This window comes from Pelodiscus sinensis, chromosome 1, assembly GCF_049634645.1.
Source record: "Pelodiscus sinensis isolate JC-2024 chromosome 1, ASM4963464v1, whole genome shotgun sequence".
NCBI lineage: Eukaryota > Metazoa > Chordata > Testudines > Trionychidae > Pelodiscus > Pelodiscus sinensis.
The window spans coordinates 189,546,999-189,566,214 of NC_134711.1; the positions used below are offsets into that span (position 1 = coordinate 189,546,999).

Genomic DNA, 19,216 nt, shown 5'->3' on the forward strand with positions numbered 1-19,216 from the left:
CTCTTGTGCAAAAGCACATTGCTTTTGCGATGCGCTTTGAGGTCTGGATGCACTTTTGCACAAGAAAGGCTTTTGTGTAAATTACATGGCCATGGGATAAGAGGGAAGGTCCTTTCTTGGATTGAGAACTGGTTAAAAGACAGGAAGCAAAGGGTAGGAATAAATGGTAAATTTTCAGATTGGAGAGGGGTAACTAGTGGTGTACCCCAAGGGTCAGTCCTGGGACCAATCCTCTTCAACTTATTCATAAATGATCTGGAGAAAGGGGTAAGCAGTGAGGTAGTAAAGTTTGCAGATGATACCAAACTGTTTAGGATAGTCAAGACAGAAGCAGACTGTGAGGGACTCCAAGAAGATCTCACCAAACTGAGTGATTGGGCAACAAAATGGCAAATGAAATTTAATGTGGATAAGTGTAAAGTAATGCACATCGGGAAAAATAACCCCAACTATACGTACAGTATGATGGGGGCTAATTTGGCTATGACAAATCAGGAAAGAGATCTTGGAGTTATTGTGGACAGTTCTCTGAAAACTTCCACACAGTGTGCAGCGGCGGTCAAAAAGGCAAATAGGATGCTAGGAATTATTAGGAAAGGGATAGAAAATAAGACCCAGAATATCTTACTGCCCCTGTATAAAACTATGGTACGCCCACATCTTGAATACTGTGTACAGATGTGGTCTCCTCACCTTAAAAAAGATATTTTGGCCTTGGAAAGGGTTCAGAAAAGGGCAACTAAAATGATTAGGGGTTTGGAATGGGTCCCATATGAGGAGAGGTTAAAGCGACTGGGACTTTTCAGTTTAGAAAAGAGGAGACTGAGGGGGGATATGATAGAGGTCTATAAAATCATGAGTGGTGTGGAGAGGGTGGATAAAGAAAAGTTATTTATTAGTTCCCATAATAGAAGAACTAGAGGACACCAAATGAAATTAATGGGTAGCAGGTTTAAAACTAATAAAAGAAAGTTCTTCTTCACACAGAGTGTAGTCAACCTGTGGAACTCCTTGCCAGAGGAGGCTGTGAAGGCTAGGACTATAATAGAGTTTAAAGAGAAGCTGGATAAATTCATGGAGGTTAGGTCCATAAAAGGCTATTAGCCAGGGGATAAAATGGTGTCCTTGGCCTCTGTTTGTCAGAGGCTAGAGAGGGATGGCAGGAGACAAATCGCTTGATCATTGTCTTCGGTCCACCCTCTCTGGGGCACCTGGTGCTGGCCACTGTCCGTAGACAGGATACTGGGCTAGATGGACCTTTGGTCTGACCCAATACGGCTGTTCTTATGTTATGTTCTTAAGTTTTTGCACAAAAACTCTTGCGTGAAAGGCTTCTTCCGCAAAAACCCTGCAGTGTAGGTGAAGCCTAAAAGAATAAATGTCAGTTCAGTAGTTAGGATGTTAGCCTGAGACTTTGGAAGGCCAGGTTGGATTTCCTGCTCTGTGTGTGACCTTGGGCAAGTCATTTAATCCTTGGCTGTGTCTAGACGGGCCACTTGAATTTCCGCAAGAACACTGACGATCTCATGTAAGAAATCAGTGCTTCTTGCGGAAATACTATGCTGCTCCCGTTCGGGCAAAAGTCCTTGCGCAAAAGGGCCAATGTAGACAGCTCAGATTTGTTTTGCGCAAAAAAGCGTCCATGTCAATCTAGATGCTCTTCTCTGCAAATGCTTTTAACGGAAAACTTTTTTGTTTAAAAGCATTTGCGGAAAATCATGCCAGTCTAGATGTAGCCCTTGTGTGCCTCAGTTGGCCATGTATAAGCTAGGGATAATAACACTTCTCTATATCAGTGGTGATGTGAGGCTAAATGTAAAAATTGTGAGGTGCCCAGATTAGGGATGTTAGCTATCGGTTAATTGAATAGTCAACTAACAGCATGAATTCTTAGCGGTAGGAGCCGGCAGACAGTGCACTCTGGACCCACTCATGGGGCACTCCCTGCCACCCTACACTGCTGCTCTATCAGGAGCAGGTTGGTGAGGGGAGCCAGTTTAAAAATCAGCTCCCCAGGTGGGCCAGGTCTGTCTGCCACCCTGCACTGCTGCGTCTGATACAAAGGCAGCACCAGCCCCTGTCTGTGGGGGTCTGAGCTCCCCACAAACAGAGGCAGTGGGGGTGGGGAGCGGGAGAGGCTTCCGCGAAGCAGCTTCTGTCTGTGGCCAGCCTGGGCTGCTACAAATAGAGGCTGCTCAGGCAGCAGCAGCCTCTGTCTGTGGGGAGCTTGAACCTCCCTCATGGATAGGAGCTGCTTCACAGCAGCCTCCCTGCACTCCTGTCAGGCTGCTACCTCTGATAGAGGCAGCAGCGTAGTGAGGGAGAGGGGCAGGCGGCTCTGTGGAGCCAGTGCTGGAGGGACCTGGCTTTTAAGCCAGCTCCCCCCAGCACTGGCTCCTGCTTCCTCCCTACCCCCACTGCCTCTGATATAGGCTACGTCTACACAGCTTCCCTCTTCTGCAAAAGCCTATGCAAATGAAGTGCAGATTAACATATTACCACATTTCATTTGCATAGTTAATTAGGAGCCGTTTTTGTGCAAGAGCCGTTCTTCCTGAAAAAATGAGGAATGGCTCTAGCACAAGAGGGGGTGTATAAGAATGACTGCCAGGTATTGTATTAGGAAATGTTTATATCTAAAAGACTGAAGGCTATGTTTTGATTTACAAGCTGTAGGGTTATTTTTTTTTTATTCACACGTTTATTATGACTTAGAGAAAATGTAAGGCACACCTGTAAACACATGTCAGTCACCACTAGCATTTTCTATAAATAATTTCTGGATATATGGCTTCAATGTCTGATGAGAGTCTATTGTAGTGAATATGCATAAATAAACTGAGTTTAACCTTTTTGCTCACTTAAACACTGTATTTGGTGTAATGGTGTGTGTGTGTGTTGTAGTAAGGTATTGTGTGATGCTTCATAAGGGAACAGGCACAAAGTACTACACGAGATTAAAGAAGCTGTTTCTCTTCTCTAGCATCATCTAGCTAGGCTTCATGTCAATACTTATGTGCTTCAGGAAGTAGGATGGGATGTTTGTCTTGGGTGGGGAAGTTTTGCCAGCGTTTATTGTTCGTAATACCATGGTTATATTAAGAACTTCTGTTAATCAATTTTATTTCAAAAGCACGAAGTTGTAAGACAGGAAGAGAGACTAACAGCCTGATTCAAAGTCTTCTAAAGTCCGTGTAAAGGTTTCCTTTGATTTTATTGAACTTGCAAGCTACAATTTTAATGCCTGCTCTAAAATGTCCTTTGAAGACAATATTGTGTCTCTGGAGAAGGGAGGAGGTTCTTGACTTTGTTAAATTGTTTGTGTTTAAAGGGTACCTATTCCTTAGTATCTGTGCTGAGCTCCAGATGTACATGAACATTTATGGAGTGGGTGGGGAGGGAGCAAAGGCTACTTACTGCTTTTTCTGTCTGTTGATGTGGCAGTATTTTCAGGGAGCTCATGAGTTTGATCATCCTGCTTACGTATTTACTGCAGCTAGTTACATTTCTAACTATTCTGTTTCTGCTGCTAACGCTAAATTAGAATCCTGCCACTAGGCATAATAATCCTTTCATGTTCATGCCTTTAAGATATTTTTTTTTAATAGCATGTCTTAATGCTAATCAGTTTGTTGGATCAGACCAGCCAAAAGGGTAGACAGGCCTCACTGATGGCTTATGTGCACAAGCTGCTTCTTCTGTAATTTGTGTCCATTCAAGAACTCTTCTAATGAAGGGAGAAGAAAGCATGCATGAATGTTAAGGCATTTAAAATTAGGACTGTCAAGCCATTAAAAGCCATTTATTTAAATCTTTTTAGATGTTTTCTGTATCTTCAAATATATTTTGACAACACAGAATACAAAGTGTCCAGTGCTCATTTTATATTTGTTTGATTACAGGTTAAATCTCTAAAATCCACGACTCTCTGTTCCAGCAACATCCATGGTTCAGCAAGACCATAGATATTGCTGGACCAGAGAACCCCGGCTGGCCAGGTTCAGGAGCTGGGCTGGTGATAAGGAATGGAGCTAGTGTGGTGGGGAGCAGAGCCCCAGCTGGGGCTGGTGGGGGGGGCACAGCCCCGCCCAGGTCAGCTTAGTGTAAAGTGGCACAGCCCAGACTGGTGCCCCCAATAGCTAGAAGCACAGCCCTGGCAGGGCTGGGAGCAGGGCTGACAGCCAGGAGGGGAGACTTGATCTCCCCAATCCAGCAAACTAGTTCAGGACCTCCCTGTACAAATGTTTGCACTGTAGAAACAGCAGAAATAGTATTTTTCAGTTAACCTAATACAAGTATCGTGCTGCAATCTCTTCATCATGAAAGTTGAAATTCACAGATGTAGAAATATGGAAAAAACTGCATTCCAAAATAAAGAACTCTAAACTTCAAAGCCTGCAAGTCCATAGAGTCATACTTCTTGTCCACTTAGACCAGGGGCCGGCAACCTTTTCAAATCAAAGAGCCAAACTACGTCAAAATTCAGAACAAGTTGTTAACAAAGAGCTGTATAAGAATGCCCGTTTGCATGACTGAAAATATACAACTTAATATTATACATAATTGACACAATTAATAATGGAATACATGAAATGTTGTGCTCGCAGACTTTATTTAATGGGACTTCTGCTGCTGCATCTTTTTGCATATTTCTTTGAAGATTAGATCAGAACTGGTCAAATCCCAGCTTCTTGCATGCATTCAGGATGTCTTCTGTCAATCTTATAGCAGGTGGTCATGTGGGGGTGTAGGAGTTTGGGTTGGAATGTATCAGGGCTCAGGGCAGGGGATTTGGGTGTATGACCGGCTCAGGGCACAAGGTTGGTATGTGGGGGGCAGTGCAGGAGTGTTATGGCAGGAGTATGGGGGATATGAAGGGCTCAGGGTTGGTGTGGGGGGAGGGAGGGATGCAGGATTGTTATGCTGTAGCCAGATGGGAGCTGGGCTCCAACTGGGGGTTTGTTGGCTAGGCTTCATTTTAAAATAAAGTAAAATATGTCCAACAAAAGGTTTCAACATTGTCTTTATTTAGCAGGGACCACACAAGTGAGAAGCAAAAAAAAAAAAAAAACACCAAAGCTTCAGCTTCCCCCCAGTCCTCACTAATGTGGCCCCCAAGTGAAATACCTCACTCCCCTGGTGTTCCACCCCATGGTGGGGGGAGGACCAAGGAGGCCTCTGCCCAGATTTACTCTTCTGCAGTTCCAGGGTTGGAGGATTTTGTGGGCCCACCTAGGCTCTGGGGTGGGGCCAAAAATGAGGGGTTAAGTGTGTGGGATAGGATTACCACTGGATGGGATAGCAATGGGGGTGCAGAATCAGGGCAGGAGGTGGAGTATAGAAGGGAGTGAGGTCTGGGTGGGAGGTAGGGTGTGGGAGCAGGGTGGGAGTAGAGTGTCTGGCTGGGGAGAGAGGGCCAGAGCAAGGGAGGGGACAGGAGTGGGTTGGGAGCAGGCTGTCTGGCCAGGTGGGATGAGTGGGGAGGGTGAGGAGCACTTGTTTTTGTGCCATGTCACATGCACTGTATAACATGGCCTCCCACTGCTCCCATTTGCCGGAAAGAAGCCTCCAAGAAGTGTGTTGCAGAGGAAGGAAAAGTGCAGTGCACTGAGCCATTTTTCACTCCATTTGTTCCCCACACGCTGGATCCGGCAGGGAAGTTTGGGGCTTTCTTCCTCTTCATCCCCTGCAGGAATCTGGCACTGGCATTCCAGTTGTGTGGGGGGGTGGGCGTAAGACTGTAGCACCAGCACTGTCTCCCTGCTGTGGGAGGGCCTAGATAGAACTGAGGGAGGGTTCCAGAAGCGCCATATCTAGCTATCTAGTGAGCCATAAGTTGCTGACACCAGACTAGACAAATATATTTGTTTACATTAGCAGGAAATAATGCTGCCTGTTTCTTGTTTACAATGTTACCTGAAAGTGAAAATAGCCATTCATGTGGCACAGTTGTAGTCAGTGTTGGAGAAAACATTTGTGTCAAATGGGCTAAAGATTTGTATGTCCCTTCATGCTTCAGCTACCATTCCAGAGGACAGATGCCCATGCTGCTAACAGGCTCTGCTTGATAACCATCCCGGGCAAATGCATATTTGTCGTCTTCATCTGAGTCAGATGCCACTAACACAGAGGGCGGCAAACTAGAGCTTTCCCCTCCCTTTCTACCCGTCCCCACCCCCTCACACACACACACACAGCGCTCCAGCCATCTCCAGCCCATCTGCTATTGTTAATCTGGCCCCAAGATCCTGCTGGGGAACGAGGTCTGGGGATTTCCCTGCTCTGTGCAGCTCCCAGAAGCAGTGGCATGTCCCCCGACCAGCTCCTATAGTGAAGCAGCCAGAGGGCTCCATGCACTGCTGCTGCCTTAAGCACTACCCCCCATAACTCTCCATACTACATAATAGTTTCCAGCCAATGGAACTATAGGAGAGCAGCACCTGCAGACGGGGCAGAAGGGCAGCACACGCAACCGCTGGCTGCACCTCCACGTAGGTGCCAACAGGAATATGCCAATGCTTCTGGAAGCTTCTTGAGGAGGTAAGGGCAGCCTAGAGCCTGCAATCTTGCAGCCCAGCTCTCTGATCCCCCTTCTGCCCTCTGACCCCCTCAGTCCCAGTTCAGAGCCCCTTTCTGCACCCCAAAGCTCTTTTCCCAGGTCTCACCCCAGACGTAGGTACAGTTATGTAAAAAACTACATTTGTAAGTTATACTTTCACAATCAAGATTTTAGAGTTGCCAGATGTCCAGTATTGGCCGGGACAGTCCGGTATTTGCAGCCTCTGTCGGGTTAAAAAAAAAAAAAAAAACCAAACAAACTAGAAAATACAGGATGTGTAATGTCCAGTATTTTCTGTTTTTCTTGGACGGAAGGCTGCTTGGGACATTCTTCCCCTGCTGTGTCTGGAAGGGGTTGGGGGAGTGTGGTGCATGGGGATTTTAAGACTGTTAAATTTTTGGGGGTAGGGAAGTCCTCAACCAATTTTTTTCCGGCCATGTTCGGTATTTTTTGTGACCGTATCTGACAACCCTAAAGAGATTACCCTTCAGTGCTTGTATGAGGTAAATTGAAAAAGTGTTTCTTTTGTTTGTAATTTTTACAGTTCAAATACTTGTAATAAAAATAATATAAAGTGAACACTGTGCACATTGTAGTCTGTTTTTTGTAATTGAAAATGTAGAAAAATATTAAATAAAATGTCAGTTGGTATTGTTTATCAATACAATTAAAACTGATTAATCATTAATTAATTGAAAGAGTTAATGGTGATTAATTGATGGTCATGGATGAATGTAATAATATTAATTATCACAGAATATAATGTGCATATATTTTTTTTCTCCCCCGCCTCCCCCTCCCCAATAGATTCAAACATTCTCTTCTGGTTTCTGGACTGGTTCCCAGCTTGCATGCTGGGATAAAACTGAAACACCATGGTCCTTATTTCCTAAACTTTCTATCTACCTGAGAGATGAAAACTCTAGCAGATCATTTCGGATCACTATCCTACCACAGGTTTGAACTTTATCTTATTTGGTTTGAATCTGCCACATTACAGTGAAATAATTCTTGCAGCAACAGAGAGCTAAACGTTATGATGGCATAGTTCTTTCATCATTGCATTGTACAGCTTCCCAGCTCATCCTGTTCATAGAAAGCTATTCTGGTGATGCAGAGATAATCAACCCCAGTCATTTATTTTAACTATCATTGGAGTTCATGCTTACAAAAAAATGTTTTCAATGATTTTTATGAATTCTGCTACTTCCAGGTCTGCTAAAGATGTTTTGATGAAATTTGAAGAATACATTTTAAAGGAGGAAAATGTCAATGGTGCTTTGCAAAAATATCCCTATTCTGTCACTAACTGTGGAGCAGGTGGAGAACTTTTTTAAATTGTCAGGGGGAAAAAAATCCAATAATGATTCTGCACACTTTTTTTTTTTTTTTTTAACAGCAATAGTTCTGTCTCAGTCACCAATACTTATTTTGCTTCAGCTGATTTTGATCATTCCATTTTGTAAAACAAATGTATTATAATTTTGTATGGTAGTGAAGCTATGGCACTTCTTCCTGCAAATGGCACTCTTGGCAAAGGGCCTTTATGCCTTTGGCAATTTTGTTTTTATTATCATTATCACCTAGATGTGGTATGTACTGCCTGGCTTTTAAAATATAATATGCCACTTCTGTTAAACATAAACAAATATCATTCCTGATTGTTTTTTCAGCTCTGATGGCAATATAAACATCAGTTTGACACCCTCTTACTTCACTAACTGAAACATATAGATGCTCTTAACATGAAAAAGCTTTTTCTGTATAGACCATGTAGTTTGACTTCACCCCTGAGTGGGAAATGAGTGTGTAAAATTGACTTAAGCTCACTCTGTTAAAAAGGCTTGAAGTTGACATGAATGTTCTCTGGATCCACCGCACCCCCATCCTTTTGAATATTTCTGTAATTTGACTGTATATCCCTGACACACACACACACACACACACACACACACACACAATGAGGACAATCGCTTAGATGAAAGTGAAGGTGACCTTTACGTATCAGCTAATAAAAAATCCAGATTTCATCTGTGTTCCTGGTTCTTAACTCCACTGACACTCTACCCAGTTTTAAGTGAGTTACAACATTCATCTTTATCTGATGAACTGCTAAGCAATGAATGAGTGCTCAAAATGAGAAATCAAAAGCTCTGGAGAACGTTCCAGATAAAGAGCTGTGTTTTATGAATGCATCCACAGCTGTGAGCTGATGTCATTATCTTCTAAATACTGTGCATTGCTGCTACTTACTATTTGTTTTATTTTTATTTTGAATAAACAGCTTTATATTCAACCCCTGCTTGGGATTGGACAGAATTTAGAATGCTACCGGTTTGGCATCTCTTCCTCCACCAATGCCCTGGTTATTGGTGCTACAGTTATGGAGGGCTTCTATGTTATCTTTGACAGGGCTCACAAGAGAGTGGGCTTTGCAGTTAGTCCATGCGCAGGTAAGAGAAGTATTCCCTATGGGAAATATCAAACTATATCAGCTGCTCTATCAACAAGGAAGATCACTTTACAGGTTCGCAATTTACAGATAAGTAGATGCTAATGCAAACTTTCCGCAATTGGCAATAAAGGAGAGATCAGAGTAATAAACCAGCACAGCTTGTGAAAAAGTAAAAATTGTGACTTTCTGACCTTTCACCAATATCTGAAAAGATGAAGGTAGGTAAAGGTGGAAAAAGTGTACATAATTTAGTCAAGACTGACTGACAGGTTATTCTATCCTAAGCAGATGGTTAAGGAAATGTTGTTATCACGGGGTAAAGAGTGGAACTCCTGTCATCTCATCTCTTAACTGGTCTTTAGGGAAACATAGGAGAATACATCAGTAATTCCCCTTGTGGGGTTTCAGTCTGGGCTCCATCACAAGGACAAATACCCACAATGCTATTTTTAGACCTACAATGTGAGTCTGAGACTTGGTGCAACTAGTCCTTTTGTAGCCCTGTAGATGTCCCTTAAGTGAGCTTAGCCAACTGACTGAATCTAGAGCAGCTTCTAAATTGCTCTAACAGAAAGCCAAATGAGCCATAATTGGCTACCTGACAGCTTCCTCCTTTGCTCTGCCCACTGTTGTTGTTGTCATAAGTCCATCATTCTGATAATCTTTCTTCAAAGCAAAGGGATTACATTTTCTGAATTCTAATAGAATCTGCATTTACATTAGCTATGATGTAAACTGATCACCAGCTGGTGCCTCTGGTGCCTGGAAGAATTCATCTGTCAACCAACCTCCTCAGCTCCATGGTATAATGTCACACAGTTATCCATATTTATTATGAGAACTTGCTTTCTACAGAGATCACATGATGTAAGCCAGTGGTTCCCAACCTTTTTTATACTGCAGACCAGCAAACCCATTCACAAACTTTTGGCATACTGGCAGCATTTGATATATGCATATTCATTATGCACATTCATTTGCATATTTGCAAAAAAAATCAAGATCAGAGTTTGCAGATATCTACAACACTAAACAAAAGAATTACAAGTGTGTGTGTGTGTGTGTGTGTGTGCGCGCACCCAAACCCCAACTCACTAGGAGCTGGGCTCTGCCTTTCCAGGGCCACCCCACATGCTGAGGGCTGGCAGGCAGCGTAGGTCTTCCCTGCTCCAGCCACTGCCCCCGCACTCCTCTCCCCTTCTTTCAGAGAACACAGACATCTAGCAGTCCAAGTAGCTGCCAGAGCTGAAGCCAGCTGCAGTGTACCCCAGCCCCAGCCCCCAGAGCCACCACGAACAGCTAGCTTCAGCTCCAGCAGTTCCTGGCACACACCTGGGGCATACCCTGGCCCCAGTGCCAGAGCAGCCAGCATGGGTGCAGCCTGGCATCAGTCCATGGACCAGTGGTTGGGAACCATTGATGTAAGCCGCTGTCTAATACAGGCTATTGTGCTGATGCAGTGATTCACAGATACACACGTTTTTCTGAATTCACTTCTTGACAGCTCCCATATTATGGATATACAAGAAGTCTGGTAAAATAATTTTTCACCAGAAAACCATGACACTGCCTGGTAAACAGTCAGCATGGTATGCAGAAATTAAACAGCATAACTGGCTTCTTACAGGGTCCAAACTTCCATAGCAGTTCTATTACTGTGTTTTAGGTGGGACTCTTAAGTCTATTCACAGGCTTAAAATAAACTGATTTGCTGATTACATGTCCTCACTTTTGAGAGCTCATTGAAAACATAGTTTCTTGTCGCTGATTTTATGCTGCAACTGGATAAGTAGTTAATGATTAGAACATGGATTTGAACTTTGAATTTGTTGCTTTTGTGGCCTTTTAAATAGGGACTAAAATCTAATTAACAAAAATTAAGAATTGGACCAAAACCAGCCGTTGAACTGAACCACAACTTCTTTTGAGGTGGTGATCTCTTTGGTAGAGATAAGAATTAGCTTATCTGTGGTGACCCTTCTTGCTCACTCATCTCCAAGTTCTCCAGGATGTGCTATTCAAACATCTTCTCCATGCAGCTGCAGGATCGTATGTGATTTAAGCCTCTGGAACTTAGTCCAGGCACTGCTCCACCTTGGCATGCTACTGGAGTGCTGATTTTTCCGGAGAGCATAGATCCTGTGGTACAACTGCCTAGTTCCTGGGACTAGGGATGACTGCTCAGGCTTCGCTATATCTTAAATGCACCCTCTCCCAGAATTCCAGCAGGTGCTTTTAGGTGACAGATTAACAAAAAACACACCCATACAGATTTTGTATAGGATTATAACGCCATTGCTCTTTAAGTATCAGAGGGGTAGCCGTGTTAGTCTGAATCTGCAAAAGCGGCGAGGAGTCCTGTGGCACCTTATAGACTAACTGAAGTGTTGGAGCATAAGCAATAGCTTATGCTCCAACACTTCAGTTAGTCTATAAGGTGCCACAGGACTCCTCACAGCTATTGCTCTTTAAGTGCATAATAAATACACAGATCTCGTGTGCGGCGGGGGAAGGGGAAAAATAGATTTTATTTCTCTGTCTCCGTTTCTGCACCATTCTGGTGGAAAAAATTCACAAATTATACAGAGTCCCCAAATCTTCATACCCTTCTTGGTCGCTTACTCCTTCGATTTCTCCAACACATGTCTTTCCTCAAACTTCAGCTCCTCCCACCCCTGAGGCAAATCTGATAGAGGGCTGGGGAAAGCTGTTGATTATTGCAAGAAGAGAAGTCCAAAAGCCTTTGAACTTTTGAGCTTAATTTAAGGGAAGCTTCAAAACATGTTTCACCCAGTTCTAATTTCAAATCCACCTCCGTGTTATTTTGAAGGCGTATACTGAAGAAGACAGTCTTTATAAGAATTTTGAAAAATCCTCAGGTGATATACTCTCCCCAGCCTACTAAAACTGTTGGGAAAAATTGGCCAAAAAACTCCCAAGCTGGAGTGGGGGTTGAAGAAGGTTCATAAACTGTTGCTGCTTCATTCAAGCCTCTGCAGCCTGTCAGTGTGTCTGCAAAATAAAAAGAAAGGGTTTTGGAGTAGTGCTAAATTCTCACTCAGGACTAGATGTTCTGATCATACGACTTCTTGATTTTTAAGCAATGCAACTTTTATTTAACCATACCTCCTACTTGTAATAACATTCTTCCTTTTCAAGTTTTTGTTTTAAGCATGTAAAGCTGTGAATTAATTATGGAAGAAATATGTTAATAGTATGAAACTTGGTCTATCACTATGTGCTAAAGTTGACTTAAGTTATGCAATTCCAGCTACATGAATAATGTAGCTAAGCATAAGAACAGCCATACTGGATCAGAACAACAGTCCATTCAGCCCAGTATCCTGTCTGCTGACAGCGGCCAATACCAGATGCCCCAGAGGGAGGGAACACAACAGAGGCTAGGCACACCATTCCTACCCATTCTGGCTAATAGCCAGGGCTTGCCGAACCATGGTGAGCCCCGCTCGCCAGTTGCTCTGTCCGGCGATCTGTGCATGCGCAGATCGCCCGAACCCGGCTCTTCTGCATTGCAATCTACTCGCCACAGGCGAGTAGATTGTATTATTTGTCAAGCCCTGTTATTAGCTATTGATGGACCTAACCTGCATGAATCTATCTAGCTCTTTTTTTGAACCCTGTTAGTCAATGTAGCTTAGATCAACTTACTGCAGTATGTACACTGCACGAGGTCAACGTGAGAAACTCTGGAGAAACTTCCACATCTTGTTCCGTTGGAGCACCAGAGTCCGTGGGAGCATATTTGCTGTGTCTTCTCTAGATCAACTAAATTTACACACAGTGGGTCAATCGCTGCAGCATCGATCTACTGGTAGTGGAGACATACTTTAAGAGCATGTTTACACTAGGAAATTATTTTGAAATAACTAAATTCGAAATAACTCCTGAAATAACAAAATTAAAATAGCATGCCCCCACTCTGGGGGAGCCTTAAAATTAGTCTGAGGCAGGCACCATTATTGTGGACGCATTAGAGCCCCAGGAATCACTGGGGAGTAACTACTTTGAATTAATCTGGTGTGTAGTTATTTCAAAATAGCAGTAGCGTTGCTACCGCTGTTTTGAAGTAACTTTCGAAATAAGCATTATTCCCTGAGGAAAGCAGGAGTAAAGATTTTGAAATAACCAACCCATTACAGTAAACTTCCGATAATCCGGCACCTTTAGGACCCAGGGGGTGCCGGATTATTGGATATGATGGACTATCGGAAGGGGTGGGGTGGGAGGGCGGTGCTGCGGGACCAACCCGGCAGCACCCCAGCTGCTCTGCCCCAGGCTTCCCGGAGTTAGCCACTGCTGAAACTGACCAGCAGCTGACTCAGGGAAGCCCAGGTCAGGGCAGCTTCAATTGTCCAGCTGCCTGGAGCACTTCCGGGTTCCAGGTGGTTCCGGATTAGCAGGAGTGTCAGACCACTGGATGCCGGACAACTGGAGTTTTACTGTATTTTGACATAATGGGGTTGATAGTGTGGACACTCCGCTTATTTTGAAATAAGGGGGGTTATTTTGACATGACTCCTAGTGTAGACCAAGGTTGAGAGAGAAAAGCATAAAATAGCAGTATTTTAAAAATAAAATAAAACTAATTTGACCATATTGCTGATGGATCGTTTTCTGAACTAAATCAGTCTGTCTCTTCTGAGAAATGCTCGTGGCCAAATATAGAAATGATATAGTAATTAGTCATCTTTACTATCCCCATAATTTTTCCAGTCATTACTTTTATCTAAAAATAATTATCAGAAACTTCCAACATTTAAAAATACAAACCGTTGAAATAAATGTGTGCTGAAATTTGCTCGGTCTCACTATAAATCTTTCAAATTATTCGTGGATGTATGTTTAAAAAGGAGCACTACCCAGAAGTCAAATTTTTACCCCATTGACGGCAATGGCAAAACATACTGACTTACAATTTCAACAAATTGTACCTAGAATGGAATTCTGGCTCGATTTTGGTACCCTAACTTTGTTGAAGTGCAATAGTGGTCATAATTGTTAGCTCTCAAACTTTTTTTTTCATGGACCATTTGAAAATAGCTGGAAGAATCAGGGGAACATGTAGGCTATGTCTACACTGCAGGCTTCTTGCGCAAGAACAACTGTTCTTGCACAAAAACTTGCAGAGCTTCCACACTACAAGCCCATTCTTGCACAAGAAAGTTGACAGTAGATCATCAGAAGGAGGGCTGTTTGCCCAAGAGTTATTCCTCTCCCCACGAGGAATAATCCTTTTTGTGCAAGAGCTATTGTGCAAGAAGGCAGGGTGGACGGGAACAGGGGTTTCTTGCGCCAGAAACTCCTATGGCTAAAATGGCCATTGGAGTTTTCTTGCACAAGAGAGCATCCACACTGCCATGGACACTCTTGCACAAAAGCACATGGCAGTGTGGACGTGCTCTTGCGCAAGAACTCTGGCTCAAGCAGTTCTTGCGCCAGAAATCTGCAGTGTAGACATAGCCTTAATGATCTTTCCAAATGTCTCTTCCTTTCTGCAGTAGATGCTGAGCTAGGGTTGGGAATGAGGGGTGGGGGAAGGGAGAGGCTCATGCTTCCCCAACTCCTGCCATAGCAGCTTCTGAGCTGAGATTTGGAAGGAGGGCCATGTCTCTCCCCAGCAGCTGTAGGCCTGGAACTGGAGAAAATAATCTTTCTTTGGCTGCTGCACCTATACATGTCCCCAAATTCCCCCAGTCCCTCTTCTCATCTCACTGCTCCCCAACCTACCTTCTGTTCCTCCACTGCCATCACCTCAACTTACATGTGCTCTTTCCCTAGGGTCTAGGCACCTAATTACTGGAGCCCATGCCTATGTAGCTCCACTAATTAGGTATGTAGCCCTTCATTTTTGATGTGCAGCCAAGCAGGCTCACACCTTAGAGGAAACTGCTCCTGACCACTTGAATGGGGCTGGCCCATGGACCACAGTTTCAAAACCTCTCAACTAGAAAATATTCACCCTTCAAAATCTACAGCCCCTCAGTTATGAAACACACTGTGTGTCTTCTTTCCCAGTGCAGTGCACCTGTTCTGCTTTTTACATAACAAATGGCACTATGAACTAGTCAGGAAATTCTGTCTTTCATGACTTCTTTCACAACACAAGGAATGTTAAAAATCATGTAATAGAGTAGGAGTGTGTCTAGACTACAGAGTTTTGTTGACAAAAGTGGACTTTTGTCGACAAAACTATACCTGCGTCTACACTACCGCTGAGTTCTGTCAACATAACGTTGACAGAACTCAGCAGTTTTGTCGACGCTGGTAAACCTCATTTTACGAGGCATAACGCCTTCTGTCGACAGAAGGTGTTATTGCATGTAGGGTTGTGTCTAGACTACAGGGTTTTGTCGACAAAGCAGCTTGCTTTGTTGACAGAACTGAATGTAGTCTAGACGTTCTTTGTCGACAGTAGCTGTCGACAAAACTTCTGTCGACAAAACCCTGTAGTCTAGACATACCCTAACTGTTTAATTGCTGAAAATCACATGGTTACCTGTGCTTAGCTTTATACTGCAGAAACCTTTTCTGCCCAGCTCCCAGGAAGGTGGCTTTGCTGCGTATAACTGACATAATTAATCGATAAGCATTCACTTACAATTCTTCCTCAAGACCATCTCTGCTGTGACATCTACAAATGAATCTGCCAACTAACGATAAATAGGTAGTTCTGCAGTTTAGGGGGTTTTTTCCCTAAAGAATTCAAGGTGATTAGCATCCTTGGGAATCATTCTGGTAGTACAGTGCCTACCAGTTCTAGAGTGTGATGTTGTCTCCTCCTGTCACTGGTAAGATGACCATGCAACCATCAGATAGCACTGAGGCTATTGGAAATTCAAATCATTGTGTTAGCTTTGGTCTTTGTACCTTTTTTACTTGTTACTGCAACCTCTCAAGCAGAATTCAGCCATATAAATTCTAATCAACTCTTTAAGTTCCATGATGTCCTCGGGCTAATCCTGAGGATTTGGGGGGAATTTGCGCCGAGCTGGCCAATATAGTCTACCACTTTCAATGATTTTTTTTTTCCCCTTCAGCCTTTATTAAATTTAAAAAATCATTTTGTGGCACAATTTTCAGGGGCAAAAATCTTTCACAATGCATTCTGCACTGTCTCTAAGGAAGCAGGTATTGGTCAGTGTACCGTGGGTGGTTGTGGGTTTTTTTTTCTTCTTTAAAAGTTATGTGCTTGATGTACATTCCATCCCGCTGTACCATGTGCGGATGAGGGCAATGGGGTTTCAGTACTTATTCGTGCTAAATGAAATGTTGATTTTTCTTGTAAAGCTTACTCTACATGGCTATTCCATTTCTCACTGATACTGGACCTGTATTCAGACATACATGTACATATACACAGGGCTCGACAAATGCACTCGCCCGGGGTGGGTAGATTTTGTCAGCTGGTGAGTGCAGGGGCAGACTGGCCCGGTGGGTGGTTGTGACGGGCTGGCCAAAGCCTGCACTGCGGCCGACGTGGCCCCATCCGATCCACCAGCCAGGCGGAGGAGCAGAGCGCCACCGGGACGGGGGAAGCGCAGTGATTCTCGGCGCCGGGCTGCCTGTGTGCAGCTCCAGCGCAAGGAAGTGGGGCCAGAGGCGGGATGGCAGCAGATGCCAGGATGCTGGCATGACAGGGCCCCGCTGATTTTAAAGGGCCGCAGCAGCTCTCAGCTGGCTGCGTAGCCCCGGGAGCTAGCTGCAGCGCAACCAGGACCCGCCCCGCCGGCTCCAGTCCTGCCATGGCCCCAACCCCCTTGCTGGTGAGAAACTGCTCCCATCCGACCACCCGGCTCGCTGCACCTGCCTCGCGCCCCTTTTTCTCCGTGCTGCCCATTCATGCCGCCCCTGCATCCCGGACCCCCTGCTCTCCCTCTTCCTTGTGACTCTCTGGCTCTGCACTACCCTTGCACCCTGCTCCCCTCCGATCCCTGCCCCCATCTCTGTGCTGCCTGTTCCCTGAACTGCCCCTAGACCCCGATCCCTCTGCCCCGTTCCCCGTGTCCCATTCCCCATGCCTCCACCACATCCCACACCCTGCGTCCCTCTTGCTCTGTGCCTCCCATTCCCCATGCCACCCCTGTACCCCCCCCCCCCCCACACTGTTTCCTGCACCTCTCTGGCTCGGTGCTGTCCCTGCAACCTATTTCCCCTGTGGGTCGGGAGTGAAAGGTGCTTGTCCATAGGGAGGGGCTGGACAAGCCAGGGAAAAGGCTGCTATGACCCAGCAGGGAGTGAAAGGGGGAGTTCACTTGAAGCACCTTTATGGAAAAAAACAAATGAAAATGCTATTTGCTATTTATAGCGCTAAAATGCCGGGACACAAATGAAAACAAAAAAAAACCCCATTGCAAATGTGTAAAAGACAACATAAAAAGGGGGGAGTGGCCAAAAATGTTTTGCTGGGGCAGAAAAAAACCTAGAGCTGGCCTTGGGGGAGGGCAAGGGGCTGGGCTGGAGTGGACTGTGAGGAGGGGAGGGGAAAAATATGGGGAAGGGGCTTGTGCTGAGGGGAGGGGAGGAGAGGGATCATAAGAAGAAGAAAGGGGAAGGCACCAAGGGACAGGGTGCAGGAGAGACAAATGCCAGGGGGCCAAGTGCAGACAATGAGGTAAAGGGCACGAGGGGAGGTGTCTGGGGGGGGGGAACAGGGTGATGTTGGGAGAGGAGAGAGGACATTGGGGGCTAGAGGGGGAAGGGAGAGGTGCTGGGAGAAGGCTAGAAAGAAGGGGTGGGCATGAGGAAGGCAAGGATGGAGCAAGTCGTGTGAGAGCACGGGTATGAGGGGAATGTTGGCAGAGGGTGGGCATCAGAAAAAGGGAAGGGGAAGGCACCAGGAGGGTGCAAGTGCCAGGAGATTCTGGGGGTAAAGCAGAAGGGCAGACACCTACAGGAGAGGGACCAGCACCAGAGGAGAGAGGCAGGGGCAGGTGTGTAGAGGGAGGTGTTAGAAGAGGGATGAGGATCAGATCAGATTAGGTCCACTGAAGGAGTGGGCACGGGGGAGAGAAGGGCTGGTGGAGCTGGGGCAGGTCTGAGGAAGGCTGAGGGCAGTGAGAAGGGCAGGAGTCAGGACAGCAGAGGCAGGTGAGGGGTTGGGGGGGGGGGGTAGCAGGCACCAGGGGAGCTGATGGAGCAAGGGGAGGAGACATGGCAGCAGAGGGAAAAGGTAGAGGTTTATAAGATATTTATAAGTAATTACTGTTCTTATTAGGAATTTATGCTATTAAAAAAACACTTTTTGGGGGGGAGGGTGGCGAGTCCCTTTTTTTTTTTGTCTGGCGAGTTGGGTTTTCCAGAATTTGTTGAGCCCTGTGTGTGTGTGTGTATATATATATAAATAAAATCTCTCTCTCACACACACACACAGTGCTTTTTTTGTATTTAAAAAAAAATGGTGCCAGTACTCCAGGTGCAAAGTTGTTGAGCTCTGACTGGAGGTACCGGTACTGTGTACCGGACAGTACCATCACAAAAAAAGCGGGGTGTGTGTGTGTATGTGTGTGTATATATATATATATATATATATATATATATATATATATAGCTCCTTCCCAATTACTGTAAGAGTACCTTATGTTTAGAGCCCAATTCTATAAATCCTTAATATAAGAATTTATCATCGTGAAAGGGGAAGAGAATGTCTATACCTTTTCTCTTTACTTATGTTTTTAATTTTACTTTAACCTCCCTCCCCCCCCCACACACACACATATGTTGGCTCTGTCTGGACTACCTCCCTCTGTTGAAAGAGGGATGTAAATTAGATGCTTTGAAATGGCAAATGAAGTAAGGATTTAAATATCCTATGCTTCATTTGCATAATCACATAATGGCGCTCTTTCGAAAAAGCGCCATTATGCAAATGAAGCGTGGGATATTTAAATCCCCACTTCATTTGCCATTTCGAAGTGTCTAATTTACCTACCTCTGTCGACAGAGGGATGTAGTATATAGACAGCCTTTTTGTGGGTAGGTAGTGATGGGCTTTTCTAATCTTTGTTAAATAGAAGTAGGAAGAAAGGCTAGAAAAGCACAGTGTTTTTTCATACCATGTTGACATCAGCTTAATGTGGTTGTGGGGAGCAGGGTTACCACAACCATTTCCTGATTTTTTTTTCTTCCTTCCCCCCTCCCCTAACAGTCTGGATAAGAGGTATAATTTATCTATCAACTGTGAA

General features: G+C 44.7%; 1 protein-coding gene across 2 annotated transcripts in view; it reads left to right on the forward strand.

Annotated features, from left to right (window-relative positions):
- BACE2 (beta-secretase 2) overlaps window positions 1-19,216 on the forward strand; it is an 81,082-nt gene that overhangs the window by 57,340 nt on the left and 4,526 nt on the right. Inside the window, exons 7-8 of one of the 2 annotated variants that reach the window (XM_075912127.1) lie at window positions 7,367-7,516; window positions 8,844-9,012. In XM_075912127.1, coding sequence (XP_075768242.1) covers window positions 7,367-7,516; window positions 8,844-9,012 — 319 coding nt within the window. The remainder of the gene's footprint in view (window positions 1-7,366; window positions 7,517-8,843; window positions 9,013-19,216) is intronic. The other variant, XM_075912134.1, reaches the window with a different exon arrangement.